This window comes from Humulus lupulus, chromosome 5, assembly GCF_963169125.1.
Source record: "Humulus lupulus chromosome 5, drHumLupu1.1, whole genome shotgun sequence".
In the NCBI taxonomy this organism is placed as follows: domain Eukaryota; kingdom Viridiplantae; phylum Streptophyta; class Magnoliopsida; order Rosales; family Cannabaceae; genus Humulus; species Humulus lupulus.
This window is the reverse complement of record NC_084797.1, coordinates 48,396,256-48,420,737: the sequence shown is the minus strand read 5'-3', so window position 1 is coordinate 48,420,737 and position 24,482 is coordinate 48,396,256. Positions and strand designations below refer to the sequence as shown.

At 38.2% G+C, this 24,482-nt stretch overlaps 1 protein-coding gene across 1 annotated transcript; it reads left to right on the top strand.

Annotated features, from left to right (window-relative positions):
- Window positions 1–2,580: 2,580 nt before the first annotated feature.
- LOC133779121 (uncharacterized) lies at window positions 2,581–23,798 on the top strand. Its single transcript, XM_062219118.1, has 2 exons — window positions 2,581–2,818; window positions 22,162–23,798. Exons 1-2 carry the CDS (start codon window positions 2,581–2,583, stop codon window positions 23,796–23,798), a joined length of 1,875 nt encoding a protein of 624 aa, XP_062075102.1.
- The last annotated feature ends 684 nt before the right edge of the window (window positions 23,799–24,482 follow it).

Sequence of the window (24,482 nt, the reverse complement as noted above, 5' to 3'; positions counted from 1 at the left end):
ACTTTTATTTCAAAAGTGTTATACAACATGGGATCCCAAAATATTACAACACAACTGTTTAAAAGGGTAAATACATAACAAAAGTTACATCAGCCGGCCTAAGCAGAAAAATAGGGCTATAACCCTAGTTCCTCTGAGATAACCCCGATCGTAATGGTTGAGCAACCGCATATATACACGCCGCCATTGAAGCTCTCCAACTCATGTCTAGTCAAACTTTCCCTTTCCCTTACCTGCACCACAAAGCACCCGTGAGCTGAGGCTCAGCAAGAAAACAGATCGTACGATAACAGAGAATATAACCTAAAATAACCATTCAACAAAATCAGCGGCATCAATTCATAGCCAATATTATGTAAGTTCAATCAAATGATCATTGGATCAACCTGGGACCGTCTCCCTATTCAATTAGCTTTTAAGCCAAATCTCGGGCCTATGCCCTAGCTACGTGACTATAGAGTCACCTGGGGCCTCGCCCTTAGCTCTGTCTCACTATCCATAGAGTTATCCCAACCCCCATGGCTCACCTTCGACCTTATAGTCGATCAACGTAATAGTACGTTTCTGGTTTAGGCCAATGCCACTCGACCAGTGCACTATTTCCGCCCTTGACTTATAAGTCAAGCCCTGAACCAGGATTTTATACCTTACTTATGAGAAACAGATGTGGATAGGCACATCCCGACAAGTAAGTACATATTCATGCTAATCATATGATCCCATTGAATAACTATACCCACGATACAATACATATTCACATAAAGGGGCCACATGCCCTAATCATAGAATTCATGTAACGAATATATGCACTTAAGCATTTATCAACAAGCATTTAGAACAATAGCCTAACATAATCAATCCTGGCGCCCAAGCCCTAATCATATTAATATACAATAGATGGGCCAAGCCCTAATCACATACAACACGTTCTGGGTGCAGTTTTCTTACCTTAGGTCCAAGCTAGCATAAATAAGAATGACCCTCGAGCACGATCCCAGTTTCGAGCCCTTAGCGATAGCCTAAGTCACAACCATAAAATAGGATTCTATTAATATCGAGTGATCAAAGGCTTCTAGAACAAGTCCTAGCCTCTAGAACCTCGAGTTCCACCAAACTGGGTAGTGGAACCAATCCCGAGCCCCTAAGGTTAAGTTCCCACGCTCAACGCCTTCTAGGGGTCCAAAAACCCCATAAAAGTCGCGACCCTATGCCCCCATGCCACGGCCCACCTCCAATTAGAGGCCCAGCCTCCCCAACCAGCAGACACACGCTGCGACCCAGCCATAGTGGCGCCGCGGCCCGCCCCTCTCCTTGGCCCCCATCTATTCTAGAGGGCCGAGGCTCACCAAGAACAGAGACGCGGCCCGACCCCTTCGAACCCATAAAATTCTCCATTTTCAACAGCTTAACCCAAGCGAAACCAACTCAAAAATCACCCCAAAACATAACTCAATTATCCAAAACACTCTAACATGTTCCAGCAACAAAACCCATAAAAAATCTAGCTTTGAAACTCATCAAATTCTCACCTCAATTCATAAGCTAAAAGGGTTCAAGAACACTCTTAAAACAACCAAACAACTCATAAATTAATGGCCATAAATCATAATTCAAAAATTACCTCAATTGCTGTTTGAATCTACAAGTTGTTACTGAATTTATTCCCAAAGTTTCAACTCCAATTCATGTGACTCTAGCCCAAAATCTCACTTAGCTTCAAGGATTTTCTTTGGAAAGCTTTGGAAAGATTGAGAACTCAAGAGTAAAAGATAAGGAGAGTGGGTGTCGGTTTGGTAGCAGCCACTAGATGCTTATGTTACTTTTGTCCTTTATCCAACTAGGCTTATCTAACTTAAACTAATCACAAGGCTCGGGGTACCGAAAAGTCCCTGAGCGCAAAATGGTAAATTTTCCCAACATTCCCTCCTAGACTCTTTAACTCCAAATATATCGCCAATTATTTATTTTCATAACCCTATAACCCGATTAATTATCCAATACCCAAAATACCCCTTGACTCACCCCGATTTGGGTATTGGGTCCTATTGTGACTTTCCCGCTAACTTGCTCCCTAGGATCGCCTCGTGTCGAATAGTTCAAATAAACCCACATAATAATGTGGTCTCTCACACATATGCACATAAATACATATTTATGCCTGCAATGGGCCAAATTACCAAAGTCGCCCTTCTAATAAGAAGCGGGCCCACATGCACATTTAATGTCCCTAAATATGCGCATTTAATCATATTATCTCATTATTCACATATTAACAATTAATATAGCAATGAAACACATATTTCCACATATTGCCATCCCGGCCCCCTAATCAAGGCCATAAGCCTTATTAGGTAATTTTGGGACGTTACATCAACCGTCCTCATAAGTTCCTTACTTCAGCTCGTGAAATTTTATGCCTTTCAAGATATTTCTTTTATACATGTATTAACTGAATTTTTCTCTCGTGCAGCCATATTCGCGAGGACAGGGAAGTCTGTGACCCTTGGGGGTCAATATGAAAAACTATCTGGGCTTCCACCTAGTGAGAAAGACTACCGCCAGGTCATGAATGACGTCACGATGCTAGCGTTTAAATTGATTGGTGAAGGTCAAACGTTGGCCTTAAGGAACTTGGCTACCCATCCGGTGATCCAGGATCTCCCGCCCTCTCAAGAGGAGGCCTTCCCGGCCACCGAAGGCGAGGAGGGGGAAGAGGACGAGGTGCCTCTTGTGCGAAAAAGGCGAGTTCCCGAGGCTGTTCGGGAACCTGATTTAGAACAAGCTGCATCAGGGGCAGCAGCCGACCCCTTTGGCCAAGGTAACTCATACCCCTATAGGGAACTAAATAGGGTTGTTGCCGATTTAGGCTAGTTCGGTATAACCCAAATCAACTCGTCCATCGTCATCCTCATAACCCAGACCGTAATATAACCCTGCTCCAATGTGTAGATCACCTAGTTGTATGTCATGATAATAGCTACCCTAAGGGCACAGTTGTTGTTGACAACACTTTAAACTTTAGGTTTGCCATTTTTGAGGAGTATGGAACCAGCCGCAGGACCTGGCCTTCTTTGCTCTGGGCGCCTTTGCCCCTTGATTTAGGCAGTACATAGATGAGTCCAGCCTTGAGGAAGAACCTGAGCTTGAACCTCCTAGGATCCAAGAAATACTAGTCGTAGACTCTCCCTCTCCTCCAGTAGTCCCAAGGCCGGAGGTCGTGATAATAGACTCCTCCCCCAGCCCTGAGGGTGGGATCTTTATTTATTTTCTTTCTTTGTGTTTTTGACAACTTTAATCATGAACTAATCCCCTTTTGTTCTTTTCAAGCGAGGAGATGGAACAACCTGGAGCTCCTGACCTCTGAACTGCCTTCAAGGCTTGGAAGGCCGCCTCGGGCCCCATTGTGAAGAGGCCCAGGTTTACGAAAAAGACCCCTCTAGCAGCAGGGAACACTTCAAAGTCCCCTGCTAAGGGGAAAGGCACGAGCTCAACAGCTCTGGTTCCTTCTGCTACCAATAGGAGGGTTCTTCCTCCCCCTCCTCCGCCTCAGTTCGCACCTCCCTAAGACCAAGTGATACAAAGTGATCTTCCAACCCCCACCATCCCAGCTCCCATTGTCCGAATACCGGTAGATCCCGACGACCTGGAGAAAATCCTCGAAGCCTTTCGTGGTATCATTTATGAGACGGCGAGCCATATGGTGGGGCACGCCTCTAAAGCCAGCTCAAGGGATCTAAGGATCATCGAGGAGGGTAGCCCAGAGAACGTCATGGAGTCTGCTATAGGAATGAGCCTCACAATAAGTTGTCTTCCCTGGGTGAAAATGTTCTTTTCTTTTTCTTTTTTACTTTTAAAACCAATGGTATCTCTGACTTGTTATTTTTTATGTTGCAGTCTTCCCTGGCTCAATATCGCAGTATAGCCCATGCTAGGGCTAGAAATGATGAGCTCAGGGCCGAGCTAAACACCACAAACACAACCCTAGCAACCGCTCAAGAAGCTGAGCTAGCCACTCAAAAGATCACGCATGATGCCAAGGTTGCCCTCACCCCGTCCTAAGAAAGCGAGCAGGCTGCCTTGACTACCCTGGTGAAACTCCAGACCGAGGTGGGCAAGGTCAAAGCGAAGCTGCTCGAGGGTGAGACCACTGCCAAAGAAGAAAAATTGGCGTCCTCATCAGCCATGGAGGAGATGTTGTACCATTGCTAGGCCTTTAACCAGGATTGGAACTTCTCTTTCATGGATGTCGGGCTGTGGGATCCGCTCCTTGAAAAATTCAAGGCTCAGATTTTGCAAGAACCATCGGAGGCTGGGGAGGCTTCCACAGCAGCCGAGGGGGATGGCGAGGAGGTTACATCCTTGGAGCAACCTGCTGAGGCTCAATGACAGCTTCTTTTTTATTTGTTTGTAATTGCTCAACAATATTTATTTATTTTTTTGTTTGTTTGTTAAACAATTGCCTTCTGGCTCAATTCGAGGTTTTTTCTCCTTAGAATAATTTTATCCGATATTTCTCTCATGTTTATGACTCCTTAGACTTGTACATTCGAGATTTCAGGAATCGATCTTTAGATCGGGATAGACTTTTTGAGCTCGGTTATATCCAAGTTATGTGTGTTGAATTGTATCATACCTGTTAAGAATCAGGCCTTGAACCCGGTCATACCTGGGGTTTTAAATAAGTTAAACTTAGTTTGTGTTAGGTTTATTGATAACTCGAGCTTTAAAAAGCCTTTGATTATAAATAATTTTCCCAACTTTCCAAGTTTCGGACCTAGTTGTATCCAAGGTTTTAAATGATTAAAACTAAGTTCGTGTTAGGTTTATTGACATCTTGAGCTCTTAAAAATCCATCGAATAATAAATTTTCCAAGCTTCTAAGTTTCGAACCTGGTTGTATCCCGGGTTTTGAGTAATTTAAACTTAGTTCGTGCTAGGTTTGTTGACATCTCGAGCTCTTAAAAAGTCGTCGAATAATCAATTTTCCAAGCTTCTAAGTTCCAGACCTGGTTGTATCCAGGGTTTTGAGTAATTTAAACTTAGTTCGTGATAGGTTTGTTGACATCTCGAGCTTTTAAAAATTCGTTGAATACTCAATTTTTCAAGCTTCTAAGTTTCAGACCTGGTTGTATCCAAGGCTTTAAATAATTTAAACTTATCGAGTGATCTTAATCTGACCCACCTCGGGTTATATTCCCCCCAAGTAACCAGAATGTCGAAACTTTCTTGGTTGCTTTTACAAACATTAATACACGAGCTAATGCAACCCCAAGAAGAAAAACTATTTAATAATCCATCTATTATTTAGTCAAATGGATTTTATAACTAAGCCTTACATGGATGATGATGTTACTGATAATACTTTTTTAAATGCATGGCGTTCCAGGTCTGTGGGACTATCTCCCCATTCAGCTGAGCTATCTTGAAGGTTCCTTCACGCAGAACCTCCACGATCTAATACGGTCCCTCCCGGTTCTATCCTAAGACACCGTCCTTGGGATCCTTATTCGCCAGAAAGACCCTTTGGAGAATCAGGTCGCCCAATCCAAAACTATGCCTCTTGACTTTTGAATTAAAGTAACGAGTGATTTTTTGTTGATAATGGGCGAGCTGTAACTGCGATTCCTCTCGTTTCTCATCAATCAGGTCAAGAGATGCGCTAAGTAATTCATCATTCCATTCCTGGCTGAATGTCCTTTGCCTATGAGTGGTTACCATGGCTTTGACTGGAAGGACGACCTCACTTCCAAAAGTTAAGTAGAAAGAAGTATGTCCCGTGGAGGTCCTGTGAGAAGTTCGGTATGCCCAATGTACTTCCAGGAGCTGTTCAGGCCATAATCCTTTGGCCTTCTCTAACCTCTTCTTAATGCTTTCCTTTAGGGTTCTATTCACAGCCTCAACCTGTCCATTGGCCTGTGGATACGCTACTGAGGAGAAACTCTTAATAACGTTGTATTTTTCATAGAAGTCACTGAAAAGATCACTGTCGAACTGTGTCCCATTCTCTGACACAATTTTTTTAGGAAGCCCATATCGACATACAATACTCTTCCCCACAAAGTCCAAGACTCTCTTTGAAGTGATGGTTGCCAAAGGCTCGGCTTCTACCCACGTTGTGAAATAGTTGATTGCTACTACCACGTAACGAACTCCTCCCTTGCCCATAGGTAGGGACCCTATTAGGTCAATTCCCCATACCACAAATGGCCACGGGGATGAGATCATCGTTAGCTCGATTGGAGCAGCTCGGGCAATTATGGCGAAGCGCTGGCATTTGTCGCATTTCTTAACATACGAGATGGAGTCTTTTGTTAAAGTGGGCCAAAAATAGCCCTACCTTAGTATTTTCAGTGCTAGGTTTTGCCCCCCAACATGATCTCCACAAAAGCCTTCATGCACCTCTTGCAAAATGGTTTTAGCTTCCTCGGGCAGAACACATCGTAGGAGAGGCAATGAATGACCCCGTCGGTACAATGTCCCATCCACTATCACATACCTCAGAGCCTGATATAGTATTTTTCTTGCATCCTTTCTATCCTCGGGTAGCTTTCCTGTTGTGAGGTATTCCATTATGGGGGTCATCCAGGTCGATCTTGTGTCGATCATCTTGACCTCTACCATTTTTTCTGTCACGCTTGGACTCTCCAGGAAATATACTGGCACTACATTCAAGGTCTCAGCTTCTTTTGTGGTGGCAAGCCTTGCCAAAGCGTCGGCATTAGAATTCTGCTTGCGAGGTATCTGTTCAACAATATTTTACTCAAATTTGGATAGCTCCCCCTTCACCATAGCTAGGTAAGCCAGCATCTTTTTACCTCGAGCTTGATACTCTCCCAACACCTGATGAACCACGAGCTGAGAATCGATGTAGCATTGGACTGCCTTCGCTTTGAGCTCCTTCGCCACTCTCAGTCCAGCTAGTAAGGCCTCATATTCGGCTTCATTGTTAGATGATTTGAATCAGAATCTTAGAGCTGTATGGAATCGATGCCCTTCTGGGGAGATTAATATGATCCTAGCTCTCGATCTGTTCTCATTCGATGATCCATCTATGAATATTTTCCACAACTCCTGCACCGGTTCCTTCAAAAGCTCCTCTTGAAATCTGGTGCATTAAGCCAGAAAATTAGCAAGGGCCTGACTTTTGATCGAGGTCTGTGGCACGTACAATATCTCGAACTAACTGAGTTCAACTGCCCATTTTAAAAGACATCCCGACGTTTCAGGTTTTTGGAAGACCTGCCTTAAAGGTTGGTCGGTCATGACATTGATTGAATGGGACTAGAAATATGGTCGGAGCTTCCTAGAAGCCAATATTAGATAGAATTCCATCTTTTCTATCAGTGGATATCGTGATTCAACTCTGAGAAGTCTCTTGCTTATATAATACACCAGTTTTTTAACACAGTCTTCTTCTCGAACTAACACGGCACTAACTGCATTTTCTGTCACGGCCAAATAAAGGAATAGAGGTTCTCCAGACATAGGCTTAGAAAATACTGGGGGCTCGGCAAGTGCATTTTTAGGTCCAGGAATGCCTGCTCGCACTCCTCAGTCCATTCAAATTTCTTGTTTCCTCTGAGCAAGTTGTAGAATGGCAAGCACTTGTCAGTGGATTTTGAAATAAAATGATTCAAAGCTGCCACCTTTCCAGTCAGGCTTTGAAATTCTTTACGCTACCTAGGCGAGGGCATTTCTAACAATGATCTGATTTTATCAGGATTTGCCTCTATCCCCCTCGTATTGACTATGATTCCCATAAATTTTCTCGATGCTACTCCAAAAGTACACTTCTGGGGATTCAGCCTCATGTCATACCTCCTTAAGATTTCAAAACATTCTTTCATATCAGATACATGGTTACCGGCAGTCTTGGATTTGACAAGCATATCATTAACATATACTTCCATATTTCTCCTAATCTGATCGGCAAACATTTTGTTAACTAATCCCTGATATGAAGCTCCGACATTCTTCAGCCCGAAGGGCATGACTTTATAACAATATACGTTAGTTGCGGTCATGAAGCTAGTATGCTCTTGGTCCGCAGGATTCATTGCGATATGGCTATATCCAGAATACGCATCCATGAAGGACATGAGCTCGCGACCTGCTGTGGCATCTACCAACTGATCAATCCTTGGTAGTGGAAAGCAATCCTTGGGACAAGCTTTGTTCAGGTCGAAGAAATCAATGCAAGTCCTCCACTTCTTGTTTAGCTTTGGGACCGGCACGGGATTGGCAACCCAAATCAGGTATTTTGCTTCACGAATAAACCTGCACTTTAGCAGTCGAGCTACTTCTTCCTCCAGTGCTTCAGCTCGGACTATTCCCAAATGCCTCTTTTTGTGGGATTTTGTAGGCACGTTCTTGTCCAAGTTTAGAGTGTGCATGATTACACTCAGGCTTATTCCCACCATGTCTTCATTTGACCAGGCGAAGACGTCCAGATTCTTTTGTAAGAAATTGATCAGCTCTTTCTTCCTTTCATCGTCAAGATTTTTCCCAATCTTAACAAGTCTTGAAGCTTCTTTGGGGTCTATACTTACTTCCTCGAGCTCCTCAATGGCCTGGAGCTCTGACCTATCCTCGCCCATTCGTGGGTCAGTGTCGTCACGTGGGATGATTCTGCTATCCGTTGCTTTTTGAGGTTCTTCCGTCCCACAAGTAACTTCCACTTCCTAGGACTCCTCACCTCTGTCACTTATGGACATAGCTTGCTGCCCGAGTTGTGATTTTCCCTTCATAGAAATGTTATAGCATTCCCTGGTAGCGAGCTGATCGCTTCTGATGATACATATTCTGGCAGCTGAGGGGAACTTGATCGCTTCTGATAAAGGTTATGGTTTCCATCAACGCAGGATGACCCAAAATCGTATTGTATGCGGCTGGACAATCGATTACCACGAATTCAAGCAGCTTGGAGATAGTTCATGAACCTTCTCCCAATGTTACCACTAATTCAATCATTCCGATGGCAGCCGACCCTTCACCAGAAAACCCATATAGAATCATTGAGGTCATCTTCAGCTCAGTTACAGACAACCCCATTTTTTCCAAGGTGGACCTAAAAAGTAGATTCACAGAACTCCCGTTATCTACTAGTGTCCTCCGTACTCTCCAGTTGGCGAGCTAAACAGTTATGACAAAAGGATCGTTATGTGGGAACTGGACGTGGCTAGCATCCTTTTCTATAAAAATGATTGGTTGTTTTTCCAATCGTTGTTGTTTTGATAACCGTTGTTTCGGGACGAACTCCACTCCATTAAGGGATTTCAGTTCGTTAATGTACCTCTTCTGGGTACCTCTGCTCGTGCTTGCCAGATGTGGTCCTCTCGAAATGGTGGCTATATATCCCCCTATTATTGGAGGAGGGTCATCCTGATTCGCTTGAGCTCCGGCTTGATTCACTGGAGCTTCGAGAGCTGATGGAGGGTTTTGTCCAGTGGGCTGACTAGGGACCACTCAATTTCGGGCGTATTGGGCCAAAGGTCCCGCCCTGATGAGAGTCTCAATCTCATCCTTCAACTGTCTACAGTCATCAGTGCTATGACTGATATCATTGTGAAATCGTCAGAACTTTGAAGGATCTCTCTTCTCTCTTTGGTTTTTCAATGGTTCTGGCTTCTTCCATGGAAGGCGAGTAGAATTGGCTAGGAAGATGCACTCTCTAATCTGTGAGGTCAGTATAAGTTGTGTAAATAGGTTTGAATTTCTCCCCGGACTTATTTTTCTTTGTTCTGCTCTGGTCTCCCTCACCACTTCCCTTCCTCTTATTATTTCCCCCTCGGTTATTCTAGGTAACGGTTTGAGCCATAGCTACAACATCCGTTACCGCTCAAACGGGATGGACAGGGATTTGGCTGGTTCATGCGACAGAAGCTCGTGCCTCTTCTAGGTTAATCCATCTTTGAGCTCGTGCCAAAAACTCGTCCACATTGTTAACTCCTTTTCTCTATAATTCATGCCATAGGTCACCTCCAACAAGGATTCCCATCCTCATTGCCATGAATTTTGAGCTGTCATCGGCATCTCTAGCTCGTGTAGAGACATTGGTAAACCTACTTAGATATGCCTTCAATATTTCGCCAGGTTGCTATTTTACATTGGCTAATGAATCAACCTTAACCCGAGCTGTCTGGGAAGCCCGGAATGCTTTCTTGAAATCGGAAGAAAACTTATTCCACGATCTTATAGAGTGCCTCTTATACAGTTTAAACCACTGCCTGGCTGGCCCAATCAGAGTTAAGGGGAATAAAATGAACCTTAGATCAAGCTCGACGTTGTGGGCCATCATCATGGTGTTAAACATCCTGAGGTGATCAGATGGATCCCCATCTCCGTCAAACTTTGACAAGTGTGGCATTCTGAAACCCATCAGATATGTGGCTGCCGCAATATTTAGAGCGAAAGGCTCGAGCTAATCCTCTGAGTCACAATCGTCTTTATCTTTTCCAGATAGAAGCTTCTTCATTTGCTCCTCCATCAGAGCTAGCCTCTCGAGGGTTTGTCTCTGGTCCCTAGGTTTTCTGGAGGCTGTTCAACAACTCCCATCCTATCGTACGCGTTTGATGGGTTGTTGCCCCTCCAAGCTCGAGCTTGGTTTGGTGGGGCATTCCCATTATCACGTACTATGGAAGGACCTCCTTCTTGATGAGTATAACTAACACCCTCATCTCGAGCTGAATTTCTTCTCTGCAAATTCAGGCGATCACACAGATCAGGCTGTGAATCGTATCGAAGGCTTTGTCCCGAACTCAGATGATTTCTTAGACCACCCTCGGACCTACCACTTCGACGACTTTCAGTCCAATAACTTCCATTTATGAAGCTTACAGCTCGCGGTTGAGGTTGAGGATCTAGATTCTCAACACGTGTCCGTGGGACATAGGTATGGGCCGACGGAGGAGGATTTCTCCTACTGTCTCCATAAGCAGGAATGTCCTGCGTAGGACGAGGTGGTGTTGGATTTCTAATAGGTGACGGGGGATGCCTTATTGGCAAGGCAATCCTTGTCCCATCAGGGCGAACTAAATTAGCCCGCATCTGTTCTGCCCCATTATTTTTAGCTCTATGCGCCTGACGATCCGATCGTGACGCATGAGGGTTTGCTGGAACATTCTGTCTCTATGAGCCTATCCCAACCCCTCCCCATGGGTTGCCATGGGTATTCCTAGGCGCTTGTGAAGGAGTCACTGAACTTGGGGTTGCGGTTCTAACTGATCGACTGACATGCTGATGACCCCTATGAGGGCCACTAGGTTGAGCATTTTGGCGATCTCGCACTGTAGGCACAGAACTTGGGGTGGCAGTTCTGATTGACTGACTTGGTTTGGATCGGTTATTCCTGTGGGACTTATGAGACCCACTTTGCCTCTTTCCGACAATAACGTCGGTTGCAAGAGGGGGTAACCGAGCCAAAACCTCCTAAATTTTCTTGTTTGCCTTAGCAAGATGGCTTCTTAATTGCATATTTTCTAACTCAACTGCAGTTAAGTAGTCTGGGTTTGGATTCGGTGGCAATGACGCCAAACTCCTAGTATCTCCGTGACCCGTTGGTTGCTTTCCCGGACGTTGTTGGACTTCAAGGCCATGCTCGTTTGAAACAGCGGTATGATGGGCCTCCTGCCCACCAAGCTGTTCTATCTCATTGTTGTGCATGGAGCGAGTGAGCACCATGATGCGATTTGATTGGGATTTTGATGAAAGCACTAATTTCCCTCTCAATGAAAGCACCAAACAATTGACGCATTTTTTCACCAATAGTGTATTAAGAAATAATAAGGTTGATTAGTGTTTAGGAATAAATCGTCATAAAAGATGAAATGAACTCACAAGAACACAAATCTTTTTCATGGTTCAGTGGTTAAAATCCACCTAGTCCACGAGTCTATATTATTGTTGTTTCTCTCTCTATTTTGGCAAAGTTTTAGTATTACAGAATAATGGTCATTTTCCATGTCCAATATTCTCAGTATTTATAGAGAAATTCTATGGACATGTTTTGGTAACCGCGTGATTCAATCACGGATTTACATATTTATTACATTTAAACACATATACTTCCCATTTATAATGGGATATGATTTGATAATAAAGTAAATGCTCTCCTAATATCTGAGACATTAAATATGACAGTCTGGTCATAAATAACTGTATTATGGAACCCGAGTCTTTGGGGATCCGCGGGTACGCAATATATTTGAGTTACCACGAGCTGGATATCTCTCTGAGCTCGTACTTTGACAATTGTTTGAACATCATGAGCTCGCGGTTCACAACCTCCGTATTCCTAATCTATATGACCACTATGCAAACCGAGCCACCTACATGGATAATAAATGGATACCTTGGTTATTTTTCCGTATATTTTATTTGCCTGCTGTACCTGAGCTGAGTGAAGGACAAATGCTAAAATCAGGGTACAATAATGTTATTAATTTTAAATGATATAAGTATATATAATTATTAAATATCTAGTCTTGTATCATTTAAAATATCAAATAAATAAACAATTTTATATTTAAAAGAATGGCATAAACATATTAAATGAATAATTAAACCAAAATATTATTTATGATTTTTAAAAATATATATATAATATGATATCTGATAAATTTTTTAATAAAAATTAAGATTATGTATTATATATTATTATTTTAATGATATTTTATAATATTTAAATTTATATTAATATAAGTTATTATCATATTAATATTTTATAATATTTGAATTCATATTAATATAATTAGTAAAAAATTAGGATTATATATTATTATCATAATAATATTTTATAACATTTAAATTTATATTAATATAATTATTAAATATCTAGTCTTGTATTATTTATTATTATTATTATTATAATAATAATAATGATATTTTAATTTGAATTTATGTTATAATATTTGAATTTATATTAATATAATTAATAAATATCTATTTTTAATTAGTGTTAAATGTATATTCTATTAAATATTTAAAATATTTCATTAAAGTTAACCAAGCAAATCGTTAAACTCAATAATTTCCGTTATCTACATACTTTTCATATAGAAGAGATATATATTCAAAAAGAAATATTTTTAAAAAAAGATCTCTTATAAAAATTTAGAAATATATTTTCGTTCATTTTTTCTTAAATTTATTTACTGAAATCTAAAGATCTAAACAAAGCTCAAAAACTCCTAAAATACAAATGTAACGTAATATTGTAAACAATATTATGCCCAACACCTTGTAAGATGGCAGCCTAAGAGTAATTAGTGGTTTTTAATATTAATCATCAAATTAAAATATATAGAACTTGATATTAAATTACATTAATAACAGTATGATATTTTATATGATGTTGGGCGTACCCCTTAGCAATACTCTTTCATGTTTCGTTCACTTCTCAAATGTTTCATTTTCATTTCTTTGTGAATGAATGTAAATGATGACTGCAATAGATTTTGTATCATTTATGATTAATGAATTGTTAAGTGCCTTTTTGGATATTGGTTTTTACCAAAGGAAAAATTTTATGAGAGAAAACAGGAAGAAAATATTTTCCTAAAATTTTATAGGGTGATTCTATTAATTGGTACTCACTTTTTTTTCTCTTCATGCCCTCTCTTGATTAATTAATTGTTTCCAATTATATCTTATTTATAAATTGACATAAATATCCTTACTAGTTATTTAATTATAAAATTATATTTCTTCATACATACTTTTCACATATAAACTAAATAACAAGTATAATAAATTATAAAGTTAAAACATAATTTGTATATATATTTTAATATTTTATATAAACATGAAAATCAAACATATTATGATTTAGTCATTTTTATGAGATAATGTTTTTTTAGAGCAAATACCATTTTGGTCCTTGTGTTGTGCAAAAAAATTTGATTGAACCATCTGTTTTGTTAAATGACAATTTGGACCATGCATTTTGCAAGATAGAACAAAATAATACACTCAGCCTAATTTTGGTCAAATATTTTTTAAATATGACCAAAATGCCCCTAGTTTTATTAAGTTAAGAATTATTTAAATATTTAAAATATATTTTAAAATAAAAATAAAATTTTGATTAATATAAAAATATATTAATTAAAAATCTTTCTTCCTCCCCTCTCTCTTTCTCTCCCTTCTCTTTCTTCTTCACTTTTTCACATGGCCATGGCCAACATTCTTGCACATAAAAAGTGATTGGTAAAGGTTGGTGAGTGGTCGATCTGGCACTAACGACAACGACTGGTGGATTGGCACCGACGACGATGATTGGGGGATTTGGGCTAACGATGGGCATGAACGACATTGAAGGGGTTGACGACAGAGCTGCGGATCTAAAGCATTGACCATGGAGCTACATGAAAGGCAAACGAAGGTGGGTCGTAGGTCTTTTGGGGCCGACACCATGGAAGGGGATGACATACTAGGAACGAGTTTCAGAAGAAAAAGAAGAAGGAAGCTTTCAAGGTTCCTCCATGAATCTATTTTGTTAAATTATAGTCAAATTTAAGAAGATGATTTTTCTGGTTTAGGGATTGTTTTGGGGGCTTGAATGGGTATTGGATTTGGGATTCTTATTTTTTTTTGGTTGATTGAATCTCAGGATGTCAATTTTGAAAGAGTTGCATTTTTTTGTTTTGATTTGTGCATATGAAATCAGAGTTTTTTATTGATAGATTGTGTGTTTTCTATTTTGATTTCTCGTTTGTGAATTTAATTTTGATTTTGATTTTTTTACTGTGAAATTTTGGTTTATTTTTATTTTAATTTGTGTACTAAATTTATTTTAAAGTTTTTGTAAAATCTTTTATTGGCATATTTGACAATATTGACCAAATTAATTAAATGAGTATTTTCAAAAAATGGGTAGTTTCCTGTTTTGTTGAAATGTGTCTTTTTATAATCACATTATTATATATATGTTAATAAAATAAATATATAATTTCCTATAAAAGAATATCTTTTCTTGAAATGGAAATTATTAGTATTTATTTTTATGTTTTGATCTGATTTATTTGTCCAGAAATTGTGTACAGCTTGCAGTGATAATGTAGATATTGTTTCCTTATTTATTTAAGGAAACTGGGTTGAAAAACTATCCAGGTTCAATGAATCTGTTTGAACGGATTGCCAGTCTGTTGGAACAGATTCTGACTTTCCTGTTTTGGACGATTTTTCCATTTATTGGCTGATTGGTTTTTGATTTGTTTTCCACGACCTAAAGGGATTCAAAAATGTATATAATCATCCTTAGGTCGCTGGTTTTTTATCATCTCTCTTGGTGTATTATTTTCCAAATATTTTTCAAGTTTTAGGGAGACTTTTTATTATGTGAAGAACTTGAGTCCAGCAAGTTCTTAGTGGTTTATTACAGTGTACCTCTGTATTGTTTTCTTTGTGTTAATTGTGTAGGTTGAACACACTTGGACATTGGTCATCAAGCTTCGGGAGAAGTCTTGTTCGTGAGTCACTTTTCGAGAGGAAAAGTGCAAGTGTTATGATTTGAAGGGAGTTCAAGATCTTAGCACTTCAGAAATTTGATTAGGAGTTTAGATTACAACAGTTGCGAAAAATTCAAGAGGGAGTCTTTATTTGTATAAGTCAAATTGGTTTTGTAATCATTTAGATATTCTTCTAATAAATTTCATTCTCTGGGCGTGGCCTCGTGGACTAGTAGCAATCTACAAAGATTGCTGATACCACGTAAAAATTCGTGTGTTCTTTACTTTAAGTTCGTTTTTATCTTCTGGTCACAAACTGTTTAAACATTTTTAGTTTCTGTTCAAACAGTCTTTGTGTCTGTTTAAACATTTCTGTAACAGTTATACAATTAATTATTTTATTTGAATAATTAAGTTGGTAATCTTATAAAAACAGAATTTCAATTGGTATCAGAGCGGTTCACTAAACTCTTAGTGAGATCTTGTGGTTATTTTCTGTTTGATTTGTTTTGTGTGAAATGTCTTTCTTTGCAGAAGGTAGTTCAGTGTCTCGGCCTCCATTGCTAAATGACTCAAACTATGCATATTGGAAAGTTAGGATGAGAGCTTTCATAAAAGCTCAAGATGAGAAAGCATGGAGAGCAATTTTGTCTGGATGGTCACCTCCTACTGAAAAAGGTGAAGATGGAAGCATAATTGTAAAATCTGAACTTATTTGGGATACAGGAGAAGAAAAATTATCCAGCTATAATAATAAAGCTCTTCACGCCATATTTAATGGTGTTGGAGAAAGTTTTATAAAACTTGTTTCCACATGTGTATCGACTAAAGATGCTTGGACAATTCTTCAAACTCAGTTTGAAGGAACTGTAGATGTTAAAAGGTCTAGATTTATTATGTTACAAACTAGGTTTGATGACCTTAGAATTTCTGATTCTGAAACACTATCTGAATTTTATGAGAGATTATCTGATATTTCTAATGAGTATTTTGCACTTGGTGAGAAACTTGATGATTCTGTTTTTGTTAGAAAAATCGTTCAAGTTCTTCGTGACAGGTTCAATGTTAAGCTCACTGCTATGGAAGAGGCAAAAAACTTCAGTACTATGAAGGTAGAAGAATTGATGGGGTCACTTCGTACCTTTGAGTTAAATCAAAAGATTCGTCAAAAAGACAAGCCAAGTACTTCCAAAGAAAAGGAGAAAACCATAGCTTTCAAGAGCACTGAAAAGGAAGTCTCAGATGATGAAGATGGTGATAATGAAATGGCAATGCTTGCAAAGAATTTTTGAAAATATATGAATAAGATAGAAAACAAGAAATTCAATAGCAAGATGTCAAAAGGTAATCCTTATTCTCTTAAACCTTTTCAAACTAATAAAAAGGGTATTCAGTGCAGGGAATGTGAGGGATTTGGTCACATCCAGTCTGAGTGTGCAAACACTTTGAAAAAGAACAAAAAAGGTATGATTGCTACTTGGAGTGATAATGACTCTGAAAGTAGTGAAGATGAGGAAGGTAATGTCGCTCTCACTTCTATTTTACCTGTTTCTGAAAATGAAAAAATTGTTTGCTTGAATAATGTTTCAAAAGATGAAGAAAATTCTGATAGTGATGAATCTGAATTGAATGATGAGTCCTTGAGTGAATCTTACAAAAAGATGTATGGTTCATGGGTGAAAGTGTGTCCTGAAAATCGGTCATTGGTAAGCAAAAATAAAGATTTATCCTTTGAAATTAAACAACTTACTGATTTAAATGAAAAATTTGAAAAAGAAATAATTTCAAAAAATGTTGAAATTAATAAGTTGTCTAAAGATTTGGATACTCTTGAGAAAAATGTTAGAATGCTTAACCCTGGTTCAACTGTTTTTGAGAATATACAGAATTCAGGTCAAAGAAGTCATGTGGGACTGGGTGCTTCAAGTTCTCAAAAATCAAAGAAAACTGTCTATATCTCGGCTGGGATGCTATCGTCTGATGTTCCTGTGTCATCCTCACTGAAATCTGTTGTATCCGGTACTCGGATTGTTCCAACAGAAAGGATACAGTCAGCAGGTAAATCCAATGGTAAGATCGAAAAATTCATTCCAATCTGTCATTTTTGTGGTAGGAAGGGTCATATTCGTCCTAAGTGTTTTACTCTTATGAATTTTGCCAAAAATGAATATTTTGAAAAATTCAATTATTTTGATAAATTCAAAAGAGTAAAAAAGAAAAATGTTCAATCAAAGAAAATATGGATAAAAAAGAATAATTGTTTTGCTGGTTTTACTAGTGAATATGATAGATCTGCTTCTTCATATTTTTGGTATTTTGATAGTGGTTGTTCAAGACATATGACAAGTGACAAGTCTATTCTTACAGACATAAAACCTATGCATTGTGGGTCTGTTACTTTTGGCAATGGAATTGAAGGTAATGTTCTTGGTATGGGTACTCTTAACTTTGAAGGGCTGCCTAGAATCAAAAGAGTGTTACTTGTGGAAGGTCTTAAAGCTAATATTCTAAGCATAAGTCAAATTTGTGATCAAGGTTATACTGTTAACTTTGATAAAGAGAATTGTTTTGTTTTAAACAAGAATGGTGAGAATGTTCTTGAAGGTTATAGATCTAATGACAATTGCTACACTTTTCTGCCATCTATTATGTGTCAATCTGTTGTGAGTAATAACACTGATATGTGGCATGCTAAACTTGGTCACATAAATTTCAAAACCTTGAAAAATTGTCACATGCAGGGAGTGTTCGTGGTTTACCTAAGCTAGGTAAAGAATCTGATGGTAAGTGCAAGAGTTGTCAACTTGGTAAACAATTAAAAATTACACATAAAAGTGTTTCCGACATAAACATTTCGAAAGTTTTATAATTTTTTCACATGGATCTTATGGGTACAATTCAAATTGAGAGTTTAAATGGGAGAAGGTATATTTTTGTTTGTGTGGATGATTTTTCTTGATATACTTGGGTGGATTTCTTGAAAGAAAAATCTGACACTTTTGCTGCCTTTAAAACTCTTTGCTTGAAATCAAAAGTTGAAAAAGATTGCAACATTGGAAAAATTATTCGTATAAGAAGTGATCATGGTAAAGAATTTGAGAATTCTGTCTATGATGATTTTTGTAAGTCTGCAGATATCTCTCATGAGTTTTCAGCTCCCAAAACTCCTCAACAGAATGGAGTTGTAGAAAGGAAAAACCGCACTCTTCAAGAAATGGCTAGAGTGATGCTAAACAGCAAAAAATTGACCAAACGGTTATGGGCAGAAGCAATTAACACTGCTTGCTATATCATAAATCGTGTTTTTCTTCCTCCAGGTACATCTAAAACATCTTATGAAATTTGGAAAGGTAAGAAACCAAGTGTGGCTTACTTTCATGTTTTTGGATGTGTTTGTTACATTTTGAGAGATAGAGAAAATCTTGGTAAATTTGATGCTAAGAGTGATGAAGGTGTTTTTATTGGATACTCCACTAACAGTAGGGCTTATCGTGTGTATAACATGAGAACCCAAACTGTAATGGAGTCGGCTAACGTTGTTATTGATGATTCCAGGGATTTTTCTAAGTTTTCTACTGAGGAAGAAATTGAAAGGTTTATTGATGAACCTACTGAAAAACACGAAGAAGCTTGTGTCAGTGATACTACTGTTTCAACGTCTGATCCATCTGTTCCAACAGATCACGAATCCGATGAAACATATTCTGGACAGACAGAAAAGAAATTTCAAGATATTATTTTGGATGAAGTCCAAAAGGAGCCATCAACTAGAGTTAAGTTAAACCATCCAGCAAATTTAATACTTGGAAATCCAAAAGATAGTATGGTAACACGAAGAAGGTTTAGTAATGTTGTTCAATTTGTTTGTTTCTTATCTCTAATTGAGCCTAAAAATGTGAAAGAAGCTTTAACTGATGAAAATTGGATTAAAGCTATGCAGGAGGAATTGGAACAATTTTTTAGAAACAAAGTGCAGATCCTTGTGCCAAGACCGTTGCATACCAATATTATTGGCACAAAATGGATTTTCAAGAATAAATCTGATGAATTTGGTACAATTGTGCGAAATAAAGCAAGATTAGTGGCACAAGGGTACACACAAGTGGAAGGAATAAAATTTGATGAAATATTTGCACCTGTTGCAAGACTTGAATCAATTAGATTATTATTGTCTATTGCTTGTTTGATTGGTTTCAGGTTGTTCCAAATGGATGTCAAATCCGCATTTCTCAATGAGATCTTGAATGAAGAGGTATATGTTGAACAACCTAAAGGATTTGAAGATCCCCATGCACCTGATCATATGTACAAGTTGGAGAAAGCTCTTTACGGTTTGAAACAAGCCCCTCGGGCTTGGTATGAGAGACTCACTCAATTTCTTGTTTCTCATGGATACAAAAGGGGTGGAGTAGATAAAACTTTGTTTATCAAAAATATTAAATCTACATAATCATTGCTCAGATTTATGTTGATGATATTGTGTTTGGATCTACTTCTGACAATGAGGTGCAGGTATTTGTGAAACAAATGAAAGAGGAATTTGAAATGAGCATGGTGGGAGAATTGACTTATTTCTTAGGTTTTCAAGTCAAGCAGTTAGATGAAGGCACAATTGTCTCTCAAAGCAAATATGCTAAGAACCTGGTCAAAAAGTTTGGACTTGAAAGTTCAAAGATTGCCAAAACACCAATGGGAACGGCTGTGAAGCTATCCAAAGATGAAAATGGTGTCAAAGTTGATCCTACACTGTATAGGAGCATGATTGGTAGTCTTCTTTATCTCACTACTAGTCGACCTGATTTAAGTTATAGTGTTGGTGTGTGTGCCAGGTACCAAGGAAATCCCATGGAGTCTCATGTTACAGCTGTCAAAAGAATCATTCGATATGTTCATAGGACTGCTGATTATGGTATTTGGTATTCAAAAGAAACTAACTCTAATCTAGTGTGCTTTAGTGATGCTGATTGGGAAGGTAACACTGATGACAGAAAAAGCACTAGTGGAGGATGTTTCTTCTTGGGAAATAATCTAGTCTCTTGGCACAGCAAGAAACAGAATTCTATTTCTCTCTCAACAGTTGAGGCCGAACACATTGCAGCAGGAAGTTGTTGTGAACAACTCTTGTGGATGAAGCAAATGATGATGGATTATGGGTTTGATCTTGACACTTTAACAATTTTTTGTGATAATACAAGTGCAATTAATATTTCAAAAAATCCTATGCAACATTCCCGCACTAAACATATTGATATTTGTCATCATTTCATAAGAGAATTAGTTGAAAATAAAGTTCTTGTCTTGGAATATATTGAAACACATAAATAAATTGCTGATATTTTCACTAAAGCTCTTGATTTGGTTCGCTTTGATTTCCTCCGAAAATATTTGGGGGTTTGTTCTCTTTAAATTGTCTTGTTATGGTGTTATCCGCTTGATCAAATGTGTGTTATTTAAGGTTAAGAAAATTGTCAATCAATTTGAAAATTTTGTTGTGTGTCAAGCTGGATAATATGACTTGTGTTTATGAACATTTGGTTGTATATTCTTGAGAGAAATTTAATCAATTCCTCCTAGGCATATTCGAGTAAATTAATCAATGCTTAATGTTTGAGCTTCCTTTTGTGTAGCATTGTTTCAAGCTCCTATGAAAGAATAGAGCTACCTACATCAGTGTGTGAAAGCCGTCTTTTGAGTAAGTTGGAACTTTGTAATTCAGAGTTATGAAGAGGATACGCTACCATAGAAAAAGGCTACCACTGGTATAGTGTGACAGCATCTTCTTAGGTTACAATTATTTTTAATTTCGAAAAAGACTTATTTGTCATTGGGCAATGTTCCCTTGCTTACACTGTCACACACTTATGCTTGAAACAATGCAATAAAAAAAATTGTACACAGTTTATAAAAATTTAAAAAAATGTGTGTAAGTCTCATACATGTTGATTGATTCACTTAAGAATATGTGCTTGTGACTAATTTGTGGTTTATTTCTCTCTATTATTCTTTCTAATTTTTTGTTTTCACAAGTGTTCTTATCCATGGTATACACTAACACTTATTTTCATTTGCTTAATTTTATTCTTATCAGGATGACTCTCATTGATCAAAGCATATTTTTTTTGGGTTGAGTTTTTATTTTTGTGCATATATAAAAAAATGAAAATAAAAATAATAATAATAAAAAAAAAATTGACAAGGAAATTCATGGTGGACCGAATCATTGTGGTAATTATGTGAAAAATTTTCATTTATTTTGTCTGATCTAATATATTCTTTGTCTCCAAGGAATTTATTTTGTCTTTTTTCTTAATTTGGAATACCATGATTTGTATCTTTATTGTCTTGTACCTTGTTTAGAATTGTTAAAAAAAAGGAAAATGTCAATTAGAAGATCGTGTGGGGTATTTTTCGGTTACCTTTTTTGGATTGCCATTTTATATCTTTTTTCTTTTTTTAAAATAATAAAAAAGAAGGATAAGGTTTTATGTAGATCGTGTGTCTTCAAGATTGTTTCCTTTCTTATTGAATTAAAACATTTTTTTTAATAAAAAAAAGGAAACCTCTTTTTGTCGTGGGTATTCAAACTAGGTAAGTGTTGTCTTTAAAAAGCTTGTCATTACCCTATTTCTTCTCACCCACGATCTCTCTAAGACATTTCATCTTCTTCTAATTTTTTTTCTCTCATTTTTTTTTGTAAGTGCTTTCTGTTTTTCAGAGAAGAAAAAAATGGTGAGAACTCGTGGTGCTTCCTCCAAGAAGATCCCTGCTTCTCAATCCCGAAAGGTGCCATCTCCTTCGCCTCCTCCATCTGTGTCAACGGCGCCTCTTTCTATTCCAGCAACTGCCACATCTGTTGGGAAGACTTGCAAATCCAAGGCACGCAAGAAGGTGTTCTCTCTCTCAAATGAACACCCCGTGGTGTTTCCAGATATCTCTGCTGACATTGTCGATGTTGTACCACCATCTGAAGTGGTGGTGCCCTCTCGAGCCAAGGACCTATCTCCTCTTCCGATTGATTCGTCTCTGGCGACTAGGGCAAAATCAAAATCTATTTCATCTTCTTCCAAAGCTGCTGCTGCTGGGTTGCTCAATTTGCCCTTGAAGCCGAGCCAGTCCAAGAAAAATTCTGTGACTCCAAAAAGGAAATTGGGGTTGGACACGTCTTCTTCCCCCTTGACTGCTGCCAATAAAAGACTGAAGGCTCATCCTCCATCTCTGTCTTCCTCTGAATCTGACCCTGAGGAAGCAAAGTCGGAATCTGAAGCAACCCTTGATACCACACTGTCTGATGACACGGTTCCTGACAATGCAGAATCAGAGGCTGAGTCTGATGAGCTAGAAAAAGAAGACATTGTCCCCTCTAAACAAGAAGCCGAATCTGACTCAGAACCAATTGCAACTCCTTTGTCATCCAAGGCCAAAGGAAAGAGACCAATTTCTGATCCTACACCTTCTCCAAAACGTTCAGGTGTAAATTTCAAACCTTTTTCTTCAACTTTTTGTTATAATGACAATGCTCGTGATATGGATCTCTATGCTCAAAGGAAATTTATCCTTGAGAGAAATTATGTCTTGAGTGATCATCAGCCTTATGGTGTGCTAACAATGCTTCAATATCGAAAATGGACAGGTTCTTTGGTTAAGTTTACTGGTTTTGTGGATAGAATAGTCAAGGAATTCTATGCCAATCTTACTAATGAAATTATAGAACCTAAATCTTCTCTGTATAATAAAGTGTTTGTTAGGGGCCATTGGTTCTCTTTTTCTCCTCAAGACATTGCCCTTGCTTCGCATCTTCCCCTTGATGTCGAGGATGATGATGATGTTGCCTCTCTTGACAAGGATACGGTTATCACTGAATTGGTAGGGCAAAAAATGGTATGGCCATCTAATACAGTCATCTCGGTCTCTAATCTCACCTACACTTATGTTGTCCTCCATAAGTTTGCCACAATGAATTGGAAGCCCATTTCTCACACTGCCACTATCTCTTTTGATATGGCTTCATTTTTGTACAAGGTGGGGACCGGTCTTGGTATAAATTTGGCTTTGGTTATTCATGATCAAATCATTGGGTTTCGCAAAGGTAATAGGAAAAACTTGAATCTTCCTTTTCCTCAAGTTATTTATAAAGTGTTGAGTATGCAGAAAAAAGATCTCCAACATGATCAAGAAGACTTGGTGGCTCCCACTACTGTTGCTTCCTACAAGGCCTCTGCTCCTCCTACTGAAGCCACTGCTGCTCCATCCACCAAGAAAGTCAAGCCCCAATCTCAGAAAATTGCCTCGGATGACATTCCTCACGCCTCCTCCTCTTTGCCACAGATTCAGGACTTGTTGCAACCGAAATAGCTGTTGTTTGAGCCTTTGTTGATTATTTGGCTGCTCGAGTGATGTCAATTGAAGGACTGCAATGTTCTGTGTTGGAGGCTGTTCAATCTCTGTCCAAAGATCCAGTCGTTTAATTTTATTTTAGTTTTTGTCAATTAAACATTACTACTCTCTTTTGTTTTATGGTTTATAGTTCTTTGGCTTCTTTGAAAGACACAAAGGGGGAGAGTATATACTTTCCAAAACCTGCTTGTTTGTTGTTTTGTTTAACTCTGGACCTTCTTATTTTGAGGGGGAGTTAAGTCTAATCTCTTTACATGTTTGTTATAAGCTAATGCATGTTTTCAGGGGGAGTTCTTTCTCTTTACTTATCACTAACATTTGTGTTGCAGGTTTTTGATTTAATTTTGTCTATCAAATTGCCAAAGGGGGAGATTGTAAAATATTTTATTGGCATATTTGACAATATTGACCAAATTAATTAAATGAGTATTTTCGAAAAATGGGTAGTTTCCTGTTTTGTTGAAATGTGTCTTTTTATAATCACATTATTATATATATGTTAATAAAATAAATATATAATTTCCTATAAAAGAATATCTTTTCTTGAAATGGAAATTATTGGTATTTATTTTTATGTTTTGATCTGATTTATTTGTCCAGAAATCGTGTACAGCTTGCAGTGATAATGTAGATATTGTTTCC